Source organism: Rana temporaria, chromosome 6, assembly GCF_905171775.1.
Source record: "Rana temporaria chromosome 6, aRanTem1.1, whole genome shotgun sequence".
Taxonomy (NCBI): domain Eukaryota; kingdom Metazoa; phylum Chordata; class Amphibia; order Anura; family Ranidae; genus Rana; species Rana temporaria.
The window spans coordinates 993,629-1,010,183 of record NC_053494.1 but is presented as its reverse complement, the minus strand read 5'-3'; the positions used below and the strand labels follow the sequence as shown (position 1 = coordinate 1,010,183).

Genomic DNA, 16,555 nt, shown 5'->3' with positions numbered 1-16,555 from the left:
GCAGTGTTGCATGCCATAGAAGTCAACGCGGAACGAATTATCTTCGTTTCCATTGACTTCTATGGGGAAACTCGCTTTGATATGCGAGTGCTTTGGATTACAAGGTTCCCCGGTACACCGTTATCTGTGGGTTATACATCTCAGTACCTTGCTGCTGCTGCTGCTGTTGGTGCTGCTGCTGCTGCTGTTGGTGCTGCTGCTGCTGCTGTTGGTGCTGCTGCTGGTAGGCATTGGGGTAACCTCCGTATCCATTCCTGTACCCTATCGGGAAGATGAGAGACGTAATTATTAAAGAAGATCCGGGAGGAACAGAGAAGTCGAGAGAAGAGAATCGGACAATGGAAGACGGATATTTGTGAGTCGAGAGAGATTTGGAAAATGGGATTCAAGCAAAGAACCTGTGCTGTGGATGTGGTATACATGGAGAGAGGAGGAGAGGGTACACCTCGGAGGAGGGGCAGTACCTGAGGAGGGGCAGTTACAGAAGGTGGTGGAGAGGGTACGCCCCGGAGGAGGGGCAGTACCTGAGGAGGGGCGGTACCTGAGGAGGGGCAGTACCTGAGGAGGGGCAGTTACAGAAGGGAGGAGGAGGAGGGGCAGTACCTGAGGAGGGGCAGTACCTGAGGAGGGGCAGTTACAGAAGGGAGGAGGAGGAGGGGCAGTACCTGAGGAGGGGCAGTACATGAGGAGGGGCGGTATCTGAGGAGGGGCAGTATCTGAGGAGGGGCACTACCTGAGGAGGGGTGGTACCTGAGGAGGGGCAGTTACAGAAGGGAGGAGGAGGAGAGGGTACGCCCCGGAGGAGGGGCAGTTACAGAAGGGAGGAGGAGGAGAGGGTACGCCCCGGAGGAGGGGCAGTACCTGAGGAGGGGCGGTACCTGAGGAGGGGCAGTTACAGAAGGGAGGAGGAGGAGAGGGTACACCCCGGAGGAGGGGCAGTACCTGAGGAGGGGCGGTACCTGAGGAGGGGCAGTTACAGAAGGGAGGAGGAGGAGAGGGTACACCCCGGAGGAGGGGCAGTACCTGAGGAGGGGCGGTACCTGAGGAGGGGCAGTATCTGAGGAGGGGCACTACCTGAGGAGGGGTGGTACCTGAGGAGGGGCAGTTACAGAAGGGAGGAGGAGGAGAGGGTACGCCCCGGAGGAGGGGCAGTACCTGAGGAGGGGCGGTACCTGAGGAGGGGCAGTACCTGAGGAGGGGCAGTTACAGAAGGGAGGAGGAGGAGGGGCAGTACCTGAGGAGGGGCAGTACATGAGGAGGGGCGGTATCTGAGGAGGGGCAGTACCTGAGGAGGGGCGGTACCTGAGGAGGGGCAGTTACAGAAGGGAGGAGGAGAGGGTACGCCCCTGAGGAGGGGCAGTGCCTGAGAAGGGGCAGTTACAGAAGGAGGAGGAGAGGGTACGCCCCGGAGGAGGGGCAGTACCTGAGGAGGGGCAGTACCTGAGGAGGGGCAGTTACAGAAGGGAGGAGGAGGAGAGGGTAAACCCCGGAGGAGGGGCAGTACCTGAGATGGGGCAGTTACAGAAGGGAGGAGGAGAGGGTACACCCCGGAGGAATGGAACCACAATGGGAGTTCTCAACAGAAACCCTGATAAAGCTTTATAAAGTGTTTAAATGTAAGAGACCTACCCGCCTTCGGGGGCTTTCCACCATAACCTGGAAGAGAGAGAAAGTAACAGAAGATAAGTGACAAACCTTCCCGGGACCCCAAATCTCGTCTGTCATGGAGAGGGGACATGAGACTCCCGGATTACGGAGATCAGTAGATGTTGGGAAATTCTATTATTACATTTTTATTACCTGGCTGCTGGAAGTTCCCGGGATACAGACCACCATTCGTCCCGTACCCTGCAGGAAGAGAGGAACAGGATCCTGAATATTTCCAGCCAAAGGAGGACCGAAAGGAAGCAGAGCGAGGAGGATGGAGGACACAGCGAGGAGGATGGAGGACATAATGAGGAGGATGAAGGACACAGCGAGGAGGATGGAGGACACAGCGAGGAGGATGAAGGACACAGCGAGGAGGATGAAGGACACAGCGAGGAGGATGGAGGACACAGCGAGGAGGATGAAGGACACAGCGAGGAGGATGAAGGACACAGCGAGGAGGATGAAGGACATAGCGAGGAGGATGAAGGACACAGCGAGGAGGATGAAGGACACAGCGAGGAGGATGGAGGACACAGCGAGGAGGATGAAGGACACAGCGAGGAGGATGAAGGACACAGCGAGGAGGATGAAGGACATAGCGAGGAGGATGAAGGACACAGCGAGGAGGATGAAGGACACAGCGAGGAGGATGGAGGACACAGCGAGGAGGATGAAGGACACAGCGAGGAGGATGGAGGACATAATGAGGAGGATGAAGGACACAGCGAGGAGGATGGAGGACACAGCGAGGAGGATGAAGGACACAGCGAGGAGGATGAAGGACACAGCGAGGAGGATGGAGGACACAGCGAGGAGGATGAAGGACACAGCGAGGAGGATGAAGGACACAGCGAGGAGGATGGAGGACACAGCGAGGAGGATGAAGGACACAGCGAGGAGGATGGAGGACATAATGAGGAGGATGAAGGACACAGCGAGGAGGATGGAGGACACAGCGAGGAGGATGAAGGACACAGCGAGGAGGATGAAGGACACAGCGAGGAGGATGGAGGACACAGCGAGGAGGATGAAGGACACAGCGAGGAGGATGAAGGACACAGCGAGGAGGATGAAGGACATAGCGAGGAGGATGAAGGACACAGCGAGGAGGATGAAGGACACAGCGAGGAGGATGAAGGACACAGCGAGGAGGATGAAGGACATAGCGAGGAGGATGAAGGACACAGCGAGGAGGATGAAGGACACAGCGAGGAGGATGAAGGACACAGCAAGGAGGATGAAGGACACAGCAAGGAGGATGAAGGACACAGCGAGGAGGATGAAGGACACAGCGAGGAGGATGAAGGACACAGCAAGGAGGATGAAGGACACAGCCAGGAGGATGAAGGACACAGTGAGGAGGATGAAGGACACAGCGAGGAGGATGAAGGACACAGTGAGGAGGATGAAGGACATAGCGAGGAGGATGAAGGACACAGCGAGGAGGATGAAGGACACAGCAAGGAGGATGAAGGACACAGCAAGGAGGATGAAGGACATAGCGAGGAGGATGAAGGACACAGCGAGGAGGACACAGCGATGAGGATGAAGGACATAGCGAGGAGGATGAAGGACATAGCGAGGAGGATGAAGGACACAGCGAGGAGGATGAAGGACACAGCGAGGAGGATGAAGGACACAGCAAGGAGGACGAAGGACATAGCGAGGAGGATGAAGGACACAGCGAGGAGGACACAGCGATGAGGATGAAGGACATAGCGAGGAGGATGAAGGACACAGCGAGGAGGATGAAGGACACAGCGAGGAGGACACAGCGAGGAGGATGAAGGACATAGCGAGGAGGATGAAGGACACAGCGAGGAGGACACAGCGATGAGGATGAAGGACACAGCGAGGGGGATGAAGGACACAGCGAGGAGGATGAAGGACACAGCGAGGACGATGAAGGACATAGCGAGGAGGATGAAGGACACAGCGAGGAGGATGAAGGACATAGCAAGGAGGAGGATGAAGGACATAATGAGAAGATCGAAAGAGAGAAAGAGACAGTGAGGAGGATGAAGGACACAGCGAGGAGGATGAAGGACACAGCGAGGAGGATGAAGGACACAGCGAGGAGGATGAAGGACACAGCGAGGAGGATGAAGGACACAGCGAGGAGGATGAAGGACACAGCGAGGAGGATGAAGGACACAGCGAGGAGGATGAAGGACACAGCGAGGAGGATGAAGGACATAGCGAGGAGGATGAGGGACATAGCGAGGAGGATGAAGGACACAGCGAGGAGGATGAAGGACACAGCGAGGAGGATGAAGGACACAGCGAGGAGGATGAATGATACAGCAAGGAGGATGAAGGACACAGCGAGGAGGATGAAGGACACAGCGAGGAGGATGAAGGACACAATGAGGAGGATGAAGGACTCAGCGAGGAGGATGAAGGACACAGCGAGGAGGATGAAGGACACAGCGAGGAGGATGAAGGACGCATCAAGAAATAAGGGGGACAGAAGTCATTACCAGCCTGAGCTCCATATTGAGGGTAACCTCCAGCTCCATAACCTGGAAAACACAGAAACAAACATGAGCAGACACCTTGGGCAGAATGATTTGCCCCTCTATCTATCCAATTCCAGGAGAAGTCCTTTCATTGAACATTATTCTGAGAATATGAAGGGTCACTTTACCGGTTTGCTCGCCATACTGGGGGTAATTAGCGGCTCCATATCCTGTGTGGGCAGAAGGCACAAAAGATGAGAAAAATGAGGAGGCCCCAAAGAACAGAGAGAAGACCAGACCTGAGGGGCATTAGTAGAGGGCATTAATGGACTGTTATACGGGCAGGCCCGTCGCTACAGGACAGGCAAAACAAACAATTGCTTGGGACCCTGAGCTGGCCTGGGGCCCCCAACTTCCCCTTCCCAGGCTGTAGCGTGGCCGAGCTCCTCTTCCTTCCTCCTGGAGTCCTGTCAGTCCGGCCGGGTACCGTGCGTGGTACAGGAGATTCAGTTTCCTGTTCCCGGCCGGACTGACAGGAAGTGCACACTGAGTGCTCACTTCCTTTCAGTCCGGCTGGGAACACAGGAAACTGAATCTCCTTTACCGTGCGGTACCCGGCCCGGCCTGGTCACTATCTGATAGGGGACCCATAATGATAGAACACCGGACTGACATGAGGAAGAGGAGCTCGGCCACGCTACAGCGGCAGCCTACAGGGAAGAAGGGGAGGTGAGAATAGAAAAACTTAGGGACTAGGGAGGGGGGGAGGAGTAAGAACATGGGTGTAAAAAATTTGTGTAGCGCCAACGTAGGCTTTGCCTGCAGGGTGGAGTGCTTGGGGCCCCCATTTTGCTTGGGGCCCCCAAATTCCTTCAAACGGCCCTGTATACGGGGTTACTCCTCACACAATGGAATTGGCTATTAGGGACCCGGGACCCTCACAGACCACCAGACCCAATACAGGAGGAGAGAGATCAGAGAAATAAAAGTCCCACCTTGGGGTTGGGCTGCATACTGTGGGAAGGTCCCAGCTCCATATCCTACAGTAAAGAGAACATACACGTTACAAGACGTTTTCTACAAGCCAAGACACGTCTTTTATTCCTAGCAAACCAATCGTTCTTCATTTCCCACATATTCCAATCAGCTCCGCTGGTGTTCCTGAACTCAGCTCATTGGCTCCTTCTACCAGCTAATAACTGAGATATGAATATTTATCCTCCCCACAATTGTTGAGGTCGGAGTTTCTTCAGCCGGTGAGTTGAGGGAAGGTGATACATTTTGGGGGAACCTTACAGAGTTTTTTTCCCTCCTCTGGGTTTGGGTAAGAGACCGGGACCCTGTATTGTCCCGGAATAAAGATGCCCGGGACCTGGGACAGACCTACCAATTGCGATCCGAGACACGTGGTCACCCTTCACAACAGTCCCTGCACTCACAGAGCTTACAATTTAAGGTCCTGAACTCACAATCACACATACTAGGGTCAGTTTACACAGGCGCCAATAAAACTACCAGCGTGTCATTTGGAGTGTGGGATTTGTGGATGGTGGGCAGGGGGGATGATTGGTGGATGGTGGGCATGGGGGATGATTGGTGCACGGTGAGCAAGGAGGAGGATTGGTGGATGGTGAGCATGGGGAATGATTAGTTGATGGTGGGCAGGGGTGATGATTGGTGGATAGTGGGCAGGGAGGATGATTGGTGGATGGTGGGCAGTGGGGATGATTGGTGAAGGTGGGCAGTGGAGATGATTAGTTGATGGTGGGCAGAGGTGATGATTGGTGGATGGTGGGCAGTGGAGATGATTGGTGGATAGTGGGCAGGGAGGATGATTGGTGGATGGTGGGCTGGGGGAGGATTGGTGGATGGTGGGCAGGGGGGATGATTGGTGAAGGTGGGCAGTGGAGATGATTGGTGGATAGTGGACAGGGAGGATGATTGGTGGATGGTGGGCTGGGGGGAGGATTGGTGGATGGTGGGCAGGGGGGATGATTAGTTGATGGTGGACAGAGGTGATGATTGGTGGATGGTGGGCAGTGGAGATGATTGGTGGATAGTGGGCAGGGAGGATGATTGGTGGATGGTGGGCTGGGGGAGGATTGGTGGATGGTGGGCAGGGGGGATGATTGGTGAAGGTGGGCAGTGGAGATGATTAGTTGATGGTGGGCAGGGGTGATGATTGGTGGATGGTGGGCAGGGGTGATGATTGGTGGGTGGTGGGCAGGGGGGGTGATTGGTGAATGTGGGTACTGGGGATGATTGGTGGATGATGATCCTTATTACCAATGCACATTTTTATGTCTGTTCCCTGCTGTTTGGAGATATGTAGACATTGATATCACCGGGGCAGGGGGGGGAGGAGGAGATCGGGGTGATCGGAGCACACCTACCTGCTTTGGATGGTTTCCCGCCATAACCTGAAAAAGAAGGAATGTCTACCATCATGAACTCTATCAAGCTGAGTAAATAACATAGTTGTCATTGTACATACTGCCTGAATGTATGTGAGAGTCCAAAAAAAGAACCATCTGTTTCTACTCCAGAATTAGAATAAAAGAGAGAAGCTGATTGGTTGCTGTAAGCAACAAGAAAGTTTTTCTTTCATATATGTTGTAACTGTGCAGAATTACCCTGTATAGAATTCAAAAGCAAAACAAGTGCCACCTAGTGGTTGGAAAACTAACTGTGCACTGATAGGAGTGAGAGTGTTAGATAGACTAATACCTTGCTGGCCAATGTTACTCGGGTATCCAGCAGCCCCATTCCCGTAGCCTGCAGAGAATGCAACAGATTATACATCCAGAGTGAAGAGGAGGTCTAAGTGATAGACAGATAGATAGATAGATAGATAGATAGATAGATAGATAGATAGATAGATAGATAGATAGATAGATAGATAGATAGATAGATAGATAGATAGAATGCAGAATAATGTTACTCCAATAATACATATACAAAGTATACAAAACATTGACAATTATACCTCCTTGAGCTGCGATGTTTGGATATCCTGCTGCACCGTAACCTGGAAATATAGAAGATGGTTGGAGAGGTTGCATTAAAAAAAACATGATGTTCAGAGAGAGAAGAAAATAGGGGTGAAAGGTCATTCATACACATCATCACAATTTCCCCCCTCCTAGGAACTCTCTGTTTTATAATAACAGTAGTGTATCATATGTAGTCTGAGCAATGGATCAATGGTGACACAAAGAGAACGGGGGCTGTAATGGGCACCTACACCAGGCCTGAGGGAAAAAAAGGGTCCTTTAACTCATGAAAACAATTTATTTCAATTGACAAAAAGGTAACACCGGAGTAAACTCTCCATGTTGTCAGGAAAGATATTAATATGAAACAGTTTTACAGATCAATGTAACTTCTCCATAGAATCTGTAAAGGGCACCTGAAGCCTGGAACCAGAATAACCCACTGTAGTCCATTGATATCTAAATGTCTGCATGTGATTCATGGTGGTGGAAGGTCTTCTAGTAATGAAATATCTCCGAGGAGACATTCAGAATAACAGTAGTGTATCATATGTAGTCTGAGCAATGGATCAATGGTGACACAAAGAGAACGGGGGCTGTAATGGGCACCTACACCAGGCCCGAGGGGGGAAAAGGTTCCTTTAACTCATGAAAACAATTTAGAAAGAAAGTAAATTACCAGCTTTGGGTGATTTTGCTCCTTGGCCTACAAAAGAAACGAAACATATAAAGTCAGTTGTATTTAAAAGCACATAGATTATAAAAAGGTTCCACATCTTAGATGTAATTCATCATCACTTGGGTCTCACCTTGTCCAAGAACATTGCCCAGGAAACTTCCAGCTCTGTTTGCATAACCTGCAATAAAGAATAGATATTTATTCCACCATATTCCCAAATCACAGAAGACCCGCCCATGAGGGGAGCTTCCCTTTGCAGCAATTTTATTATATTATCGTTTAACACCTTCTAGTTACCTGGTTTCTGTTTAGCAGCCTGAGGATACTGGCCCGGACCTGGGGATTGAAGAAGACAGTTGGTGATGGTGAACCAGGGGGGCTCAATGGAGTTATAAAGGAAAGGCGGGAGGACATTGTGTGACTGACACTCTGTGTGACTGAGCAGGGCCGTCTTAATATCATCATGGGCCCCTGGGCAAAGTAATGCACTGGGGCCCCACCAGCTTGCCCCAATTTACACAGTTACTTTCAAGAAATAAAGTAAAAATAGTTGATAGAATTAAACAGATATTCATTAGTACTTTCAATAAAATCGATTTTACAAAAGAAAAGCATTCCATAAATCAAAGACTAGTCAGCACAAAGGGCACACTACAGGGGGGTCAGGAGGGCACAGTACAGGTGGGGGGTCAGAAGGGCACAGTACAGGGGGGGTCAGGAGGGCACAGTACAGGGGGGTCAGGAGGGCACAGTACAGGGGGGGGTCAGGAGGGCACAGTGCAGGGGGAATGCAGAAGGGCACAGTACAGGGGGGGGGGGGCAGGAGGGCACAGTACAGGGGGGGTCAGGAGGGCACAGTACAGGGGGGATGCAGAAGGGCACAGTACAGGGGGGTCAGGAGGGCACAGTACAGGGGGTCAGGAGGGCACAGTACAGGGGGGGGTCAGGAGGGCACAGTACATGGGGGAATGCAGAAGGGCACAGTACAGGGGGAATGTAGAAGGGCACAGTACAGGGGGAATGCAGTAGGGCACAGTACAGGGAAAATGCAGAAGGGCACAGTACAGGGGGGGTCAGGAGGGCAGGAGGGCACAGTAAAGGGGGGTCAGGAGGGCACAGTACAGGGGGGTCAGGAGGGCACAGTACAGGGGGGGTCAGGAGGGCACAGTACAGGGGGAATGCAGGAGGGCACAGTACAGGGGGAATGCAGAAGGGCACAGTACAGGGGAAATGCAGAATGGTACAGTACAGGGGGGAATGCAGAAGGGCACAGTACAGGAGGGTCAGGAGGGCACAGTATAGGTTCTGGGATGCCTCCCAGGACACAACCATATTAGGACAGTTTAGTAAAAAGCAGGACTGTCCCAGCAAATCCGGGACAGTTGGCAAGTATGATGTAATGCAAGATTATTGTGGGGCCCCCATGTACCTGGGGCCCCTGGGCAGTGCCTAGGAGTGCCCCTTGCATTAAGACTGTAACTGAGCTTGTTCAAGACAGAGGTTCCACACATACTATCCAAGAGCTACCATCAAGATGAGGGGTACAAGATGAAAAACATCTCAGATGTAATATAGAGAGGAAAACTAAACCACTCACCTGATTTCCCAGCCTTTACCCCCTGTCCTCCATATCCATTTCCGATTCCTGAGGAAGAGATTGTATTGGTACCTGCCATGCATTTTGCATGCCCACAAACCATAGCTCACATCTTCCCACAACCTACCCCAGTCACCTGACCCCTTCTGACCTAGACCCAGTCACCAACTCCCACACCAGCCTACATGTTTCAACCTAGCCCTAGTCATCTTACCTCTTCCAAACAGTTACCAAATCCCCCACCAGCCTACCTCTGTAACCTGACCACTTCCAAATCAGCCCTGGTCACAAACTTCCCCACCAACCTGGCCTCAGTCACTTGACCACTTCCAAACTAGCCACATTAACAAATCCACCACCAACCTACCCTAGTTCCCTGACCCCTTCTTACCTAGCCCCAGCACATAACCTCTTTCAAACTAGATCCAGTCAACACTTGCTCCCCCCCCAAACCCCAGATAGCACCAAACCTTCCTTCAACCCCCAGATAGCACCAAACCTTCCTCCAACCCCCAGACAGCACCAAACCTTCTACCAAACACCAGACAGCACCAAACCTTCTACCAAACACCAGACAGCACCAAACCTTCCCCCAACCCCCAGACAGCACCAAACCTTCCCCCAACCCCCAGACAGCACCAAACCTTCTACCAAACACCAGACAACTCCAAACCTTCCTTGAACCCCCAGACAGCACCAAACTTTCTACCAAACAACTCCAACCCTTCCTCCAACCACCAGACGGCACCAAACCTTCCTCCAACCACCAGACGGCACCAAACCTTCCTCCAACCCCCAGACAGCACCAAACCTTCCTCCAACCCCCAGACAGCACCAAACCTTCTACCAAACACCAGACAGCACCAAACCTTCTACCAAACACCAGACAGCACCAACCTTCCTCCAACCACCAGACAGCACCAAACCTTCTACCAAACACCAGACAGCACCAAACCTTCTACCAAACACCAGACAGCACCAAACCTTCCTCCAACCACCAGACAGCACCAAACCTTCCTCCAACCACCAGACAGCACCAAACCTTCCTCCAACCCCCAGACAGCACCAAACCTTCTACCAAACACCAGACAGCACCAAACCTTCTACCAAACACCAGACAGCCCCAAACCTTCTACCAAACACCAGACAGCACCAAAACTTCTACCAAACACCAGGCAGCACCAAACCTTCCTCCAACCCCCAGACAGCACCAAACCTTCCTCCAACCACCAGACAGCACCAAACCTTCTACCAAACACCAGACAGCACCAAACCTTCCTCCAACCACCAGACAGCACCAAACCTTCCTCCAACCACCAGACAGCACCAAACCTTCCTCCAACCCCCAGACAGCACCAAACCTTCTACCAAACACCATACAGCACCAAACCTTCTACCAAACACCAGACAGCACCAACCTTCCTCCAATCCCCAGACAGCACCAAACCTTTTACCAAACACCAGACAGCACCAACCTTCCTCCAACTCCCAGACAGCACCAAACCTTCCCCCAACCCCCAGACAGCACCAAACCTTCCTCCAACCCCCAGACAGCACCAAACCTTCCTCCAACCCCCAGACAGCACCAAACCTTCCTCCAACCCCCAGACAGCACCAAACCTTCCCCCAACCCCCAGACAGCACCAAACCTTCTACCAAACACCAGACAACTCCAAACCTTCCTCCAACCATTGGACACCACCAAACCTTCCTCCAACCACCAGATACATCCAACCTTCCTCCAACCACCAGACATCGCCAAGCCTTCCTACAGCCACCAGACAACTCCAACCTTCCATCAACCACCAGACAACGCCAAACCTTCCATCAACCACCAGACATCTCCAAACCTTCCTCCAACCACCAGATACATCCAACCTTCCATCAACCATCAGACAACGCCAAACCTTCCTACAACCACCAGATACATCCAACCTTCCATCAACCACCAGACAACTCCAACCTTCTTCCAACCACCAGATACATCCAACCTTCCATCAACCACCAGACACTTTCACACTAATTCCAGTCAACTAAATCAACAAGGAAGAAACTTACCATAAGGACCCTGTTGGTAAGCTTGAGATGGGTTCTGAGGGTATTTTCCTGCACCCAAAAAATATTGATATAGTGTTATAGTCATACTACGTGTAGACAAGGTTCTAGTCAATACATATACCGTGTCAGACTGCAGATAGAGACAATTGTAGAGATTGTATACACAGATCAGACTGTACAAAGGGATGGCTGTACTTGGTATCTAAAAAAGAACAGACTGTAGATATAGACGGGTGTAGTCGGTGTATACACAGGTCTGACTGTAGGTATAGACGGGTGTAGTCGGTGTATACACAGGTCTGACTGTAGATATAGACGGTTGTAGTCGGTGTATACACAGGTCAGACTGCAGATATAGACGGTTGTAGTCGGTGTGTACACAGGTCAGACTGTATATATAGACGGTTGTAGTCAGTGTATACACAGGTCAGACTGTAGATATAGACGGTTGTAGTCGTGTATACACAGGTCAGACTGTAGATATAGACGGTTGTAGTCGTGTATACACAGGTCAGACTGTAGATATAGACAGATGTAGTCAGACTGTAGATATAGATGGGTGTAGTCGGTGTATACACAGGTCAGACTGTAGATATAGACGGGTGTAGTCGGTGTATACACAGGTCAGACTGTAGATATAGACGGGTGTAGTCGTGTATACACAGGTCAGACTGTAGATATAGACGGGTGTAGTCGTGTATACACAGGTCAGACTGTAGATATAGACGGGTGTAGTCGTGTATACACAGGTCAGACTGTAGATATAGACGGCTGTAGTCAGACTGTAGATATAGACGGTTGTAGTCGTGTATACACAGGTCAGACTGTAGATATAGACGGTTGTAGTCAGACTGTAGATATAGACGGTTGTAGTTGTGTATATACAGGTCAGACTGTAGATATAGACGGTTGTAGTTGTGTATATACAGGTCAGACTGTAGATATAGACGGTTGTAGTCGTGTATACACAGGTCAGACTGTAGATATAGACGGTTGTAGTCGTGTATACACAGGTCAGACTGTAGATATAGACGGTTGTAGTCGTGTATACACAGGTCAGACTGTAGATATAGACGGTTGTAGTCGTGTATACACAGGTCAGACTGTAGATATAGACAGTTGTAGTCAGACTGTAGATATAGATGGGTGTAGTCAGTGTATACACAGGTCAGACTGTAGATATAGACGGGTGTAGTCGTGTATACACAGGTCAGACTGTAGATATAGACGGTTGTAGTCGTGTATACACAGGTCAGACTGTAGATATAGACGGTTGTAGTCGTGTATACACAGGTCAGACTGTAGATATAGACGGTTCTAGTCGTGTATACACAGGTCAGACTGTAGATATAGACGGTTGTAGTCGTGTATACACAGGTCAGACTGTAGATATAGACGGTTGTAGTCAGATTGTAGATGGAGACAGGACAGTAGACAATTCAGCTGAAGTTTTTGAAGTAAGAGAACCAAATAGGTAAAACTAACCTCCAGATTTTGCCCCCAGAGGACCGGTGTGTCCCGGCTGTTGGACTCCTGCACCTAAAAAAAGGAAAGAATAGGAGTAAATTGAAAACAATTCCAAACTCTCTATGGACACGCAGTGGGCAATTAGATGGTCAGTACTGTCCATGGCAAGAGTCAGGGGGATGCAGTGAAGTCAGAGTGCTGGATAAGGACTTTGTCAGTTGGAGGTTGGTAGGGGTACACTTGAGTGGGCAGTAAAGTCAGTGGAGTAGTTGAACGGTTTTAAAGGCACAGTGTTGGAGGTCATTCAGGGGCAGTTAGGTGGACAGTACAGTCAGTGGGGTAATCAGAAAGCAGTGTCAGTTGGAGGCCAGTCAAGGGGGAAAGTTGGGTGGGCAATAAAGTCAGATGTGTGGAGAGAGTCAGTGTCAGTTGGAGGTCAGTCTGAGAGGGAGGTTTGGTGGGCAGTGCAGTCAGTGGGCCAACTGGAGAGTTGGACAGGGGAAGTGTCAGTTGGAGGTCAGTCAGGGGGCAGTTGGGTGGGCAGTGCAGTCAGTTGGCCAGCTGGAGGGTTGGAAAGGGGCAGTGTCAGTGGGAAGTCAGTCAGGAGGCAGTTGGGTGAGCAGTAAAGTCAGGGGTCTGGAGAAAGGCAATGTAAGTTGGAGGTGCATTATTAGGGCAGTTTGGGTGGGCAGTAAAGTCAGAGGTTTGGAGAGAGGTAGTGATAGCTGGACATCAGTCATTAGGGCAGTGTAGTTAGTGGGACATTTTGAGGATTGGAAAGGGGCAGTGTCAGTTGGATGTCAGGCAGGTGGCAGTTGGGTGGGCAGTAAAGTCAGAGGTCTGGAGAGAGGTGGTGATAGCTGGACATCAGTCATTAGGGCAGTTGGGTGAGCAGTGCAGTCAGTGGGCCATTTGGAGGGTTGGTAAGGGGCAGTGTCCATGGGAGGTCGGTCAGGGAGCATTTGTGTGGGCAGTAAAGTCGGTGGAGTCAGTTCAGATGGCTGGAGAGAGGCAATGTCAGTCTGGATAAAAGAGAGGCGGTGTTGGCACCAGTCAGGTGTTATATGAGGGAGGTTGGTCGCAGTCTTGCTCTCACCCCTGGAATAATCCGGCTGATATATGGGATTTCCTCCGCCGTTCTGCTGGGGTTTGGCCCCTGAAGGAAATGGGAAGAACATTTGAACAGAGCAGAGATAACATGCATAATGAAATGCTCTTCTGGCCAATCATTGGGTGACTTTTTCTCCACCAGTCAATAAATGCCATTTTCAGTTTCCAGGGTCACTTTACTAATAAGCCTCTGTGGACCTCCCAAAGCTCATTAAATCTTCCCCTCCTCCAAACCACGTCTCCACCTTCATACCAGCAATCTACCATAATTGCCCCAAAGATAAAATCTGGTACAAACTGGATCCATCATTCAGAGGGATTGGGCAGTTTCCATTAAGAAGAAAGGTTCTTCCGGTTCCTGGAGACCATGAGGGGCCCATTTCACCAGCGGTACCACTCTGGAGATGTTATAATATAATGTAATGTAATTGCTAGACCATTGTTCCTAATTTTTACTGACTGGAATGGCACCAGCTGATTGGAGAAAAGCCAATGTAGCACCAATATTTAAAAAAAGGGCCCAAAATCCATCCCTGGGAATTACAGGGCAGTCAGCCTAACACCAATAGTATGTAAGATCTTGGATGGGATGATAAGGGACTATATACAAGATTTTAGTAATGAGAACGGGATCATTAGCAGTAATCGGCATGGATTCATGGAGAATCGTTCTTCCCAAACCGATCGATTCCCTTTCTATGAGGAGGTGAGTTGACATCTAGATAAAGTAAGGTCCATTGGCATTGACCATAGGGGGAGTACATGGACCATAGGGGTGAGGACATGAACCATAGGGGTGAGGACATGGAATGGCTACAAGGGCGAGTTCAGAGGGTGGTGATAAATGGGGAGTACTCGGAATGGTCGGGGGTGGGGGGGGGGTAGTGGGGTCCCCCAGGGTTCTGTGCTGGGACCAATCCTATTTAATTTGTTCATAAACGACCTGGGGGAGGGGTAAGCAGTGCAATCTCTGTATTTGCGAACAATACTAAGCTAAGCAGGACAATAACTTCTCCACAGGATGTGGAAACCTTACAAGAAGATCTGAACAAATTAATGGGGGGGGGCAGCTATATGGCTAATGGGGTTCAATGTAGAAAAATGTAAAATAATGCAATTGGGTGGTAAAAATATAAATGCAATCTATACACTGGGGGGGGGAACCTCTGGGGGAATCTAGGATGGAGAAGGACCTGGGGGTCCCAGTAGATGATAGGCTCAGGTATGGGGGGAGAACCTCTGGGGGTCCTAGTAGATGAGAGGCTCAGGTATGGGGGGAGAACCTCTGGGGGTCCTAGTAGATGAGAGGCTCAGGTATGGGGGGAGAACCTCTGGGGGTCCTAGTAGATGAGAGGCTCAGGTATGGGGGGGAGAACCTCTGGGGGTCCTAGTAGATGATAGGCTCAGGTATGGGGGGGGAGAACCTCTGGGGGTCCTAGTAGATGAGAAGCTCAGGTATGGGGGGGGGAGAACCTCTGGGGGTCCTAGTAGATGATAGGCTCAGGTATGGGGGGAGAACCTCTGGGGGTACTAGTAGATGATAGGCTCAGGTATGGGGGGAGAACCTCTGGGGGTCCTAGTAGATGATAGGCTCAGGTATGGGGGGAGAACCTCTGGGGGTCCTAGTAGATGATAGGCTCAGGTATGGGGGGGAGAACCTCTGGGGGTCCTAGTAGATGAGAGGCTCAGGTATGGGGGGGGAGAACCTCTGGGGGGTCCTAGTAGATGATAGGCTCAGGTATGGGGGGGAGAACCTCTGGGGGTCCTAGTAGATGAGAAGCTCAGGTATGGGGGGGGAGAACCTATGGGGGTCCTAGTAGATGATAGGCTCAGGTATGGGGGGAGAACCTCTGGGGGTCCTAGTAGATGATAGGCTCAGGTATGGGGGGAGAACCTCTGGGGGTCCTAGTAGATGAGAGGCTCAGGTATGGGGGGAGAACCTCTGGGGGTCCTAGTAGATGAGAAGCTCAGGTATGGGGGGGGAGAACCTATGGGGGTCCTAGTAGATGATAGGCTCAGGTATGGGGGGAGAACCTCTGGGGGTCCTAGTAGATGAGAGGCTCAGGTATGGGGGGGAGAACCTCTGGGGGTCCTAGTAGATGAGAGGCTCAGGTATGGGGGGGAGAACCTCTGGGGGTCCTAGTAGATGATAGGCTCAGGTATGGGGGGAGAACCTCTGGGGGTCCTAGTAGATGAGAGGCTCAGGTATGGGGGGAGAACCTCTGGGGGTCCTAGTAGATGAGAGGCTCAGCAATGGGGGGGGGGGGAGAACCTCTGGGGGTCCTAGTAGATGAGAGGCTCAGCAATGGGGGGGGGGGAGAACCTCTGGGGGTCCTAGTAGATGAGAGGCTCAGCAATGCCAAGCTGCTGCTAACAGAGCAAACAGAATATTGGCATTAATAAGGAGATCAACTCCAGAGATAAAAGGATAATTCTCCCTCTACAAGACTCTGGTCCGGCCGCACCTGGAGTATGCCGTCCAGTTCTGGGCTCCAGTCCTCAGGAAGGATGTACTGGAAATGGAGAGAGTACAAAGGAGGAT

The 16,555-nt window shown here is 51.2% G+C and overlaps 1 protein-coding gene across 9 annotated transcripts in view; it reads right to left on the bottom strand.

Annotated features, from left to right (window-relative positions):
- The window catches only part of LOC120942891 (glutenin, high molecular weight subunit PW212-like), a 41,332-nt gene that overhangs the window by 21,193 nt on the left and 3,584 nt on the right, over positions 1-16,555 (bottom strand). For 4 of the 9 annotated variants that reach the window (XM_040355833.1, XM_040355835.1, XM_040355842.1 and 1 more), the window contains exons 2-17: positions 14,000-14,059; positions 12,922-12,975; positions 11,437-11,484; positions 9,379-9,426; positions 8,079-8,117; positions 7,912-7,959; positions 7,782-7,808; positions 7,096-7,137; positions 6,837-6,884; positions 6,503-6,529; positions 5,105-5,149; positions 4,298-4,339; positions 4,131-4,172; positions 1,801-1,848; positions 1,630-1,656; positions 148-261 (exon numbers count right to left, since the gene is read on the bottom strand). In XM_040355833.1, the coding sequence (XP_040211767.1) occupies positions 148-261; positions 1,630-1,656; positions 1,801-1,848; positions 4,131-4,172; positions 4,298-4,339; positions 5,105-5,149; positions 6,503-6,529; positions 6,837-6,884; positions 7,096-7,137; positions 7,782-7,808; positions 7,912-7,959; positions 8,079-8,117; positions 9,379-9,426; positions 11,437-11,484; positions 12,922-12,975; positions 14,000-14,059 (759 nt within the window). The remainder of the gene's footprint in view (positions 1-147; positions 262-1,629; positions 1,657-1,800; positions 1,849-4,130; positions 4,173-4,297; positions 4,340-5,104; positions 5,150-6,502; positions 6,530-6,836; positions 6,885-7,095; positions 7,138-7,781; positions 7,809-7,911; positions 7,960-8,078; positions 8,118-9,378; positions 9,427-11,436; positions 11,485-12,921; positions 12,976-13,999; positions 14,060-16,555) is intronic. The other 5 variants (XM_040355836.1, XM_040355840.1, XM_040355837.1 and 2 more) reach the window with 3 other exon arrangements.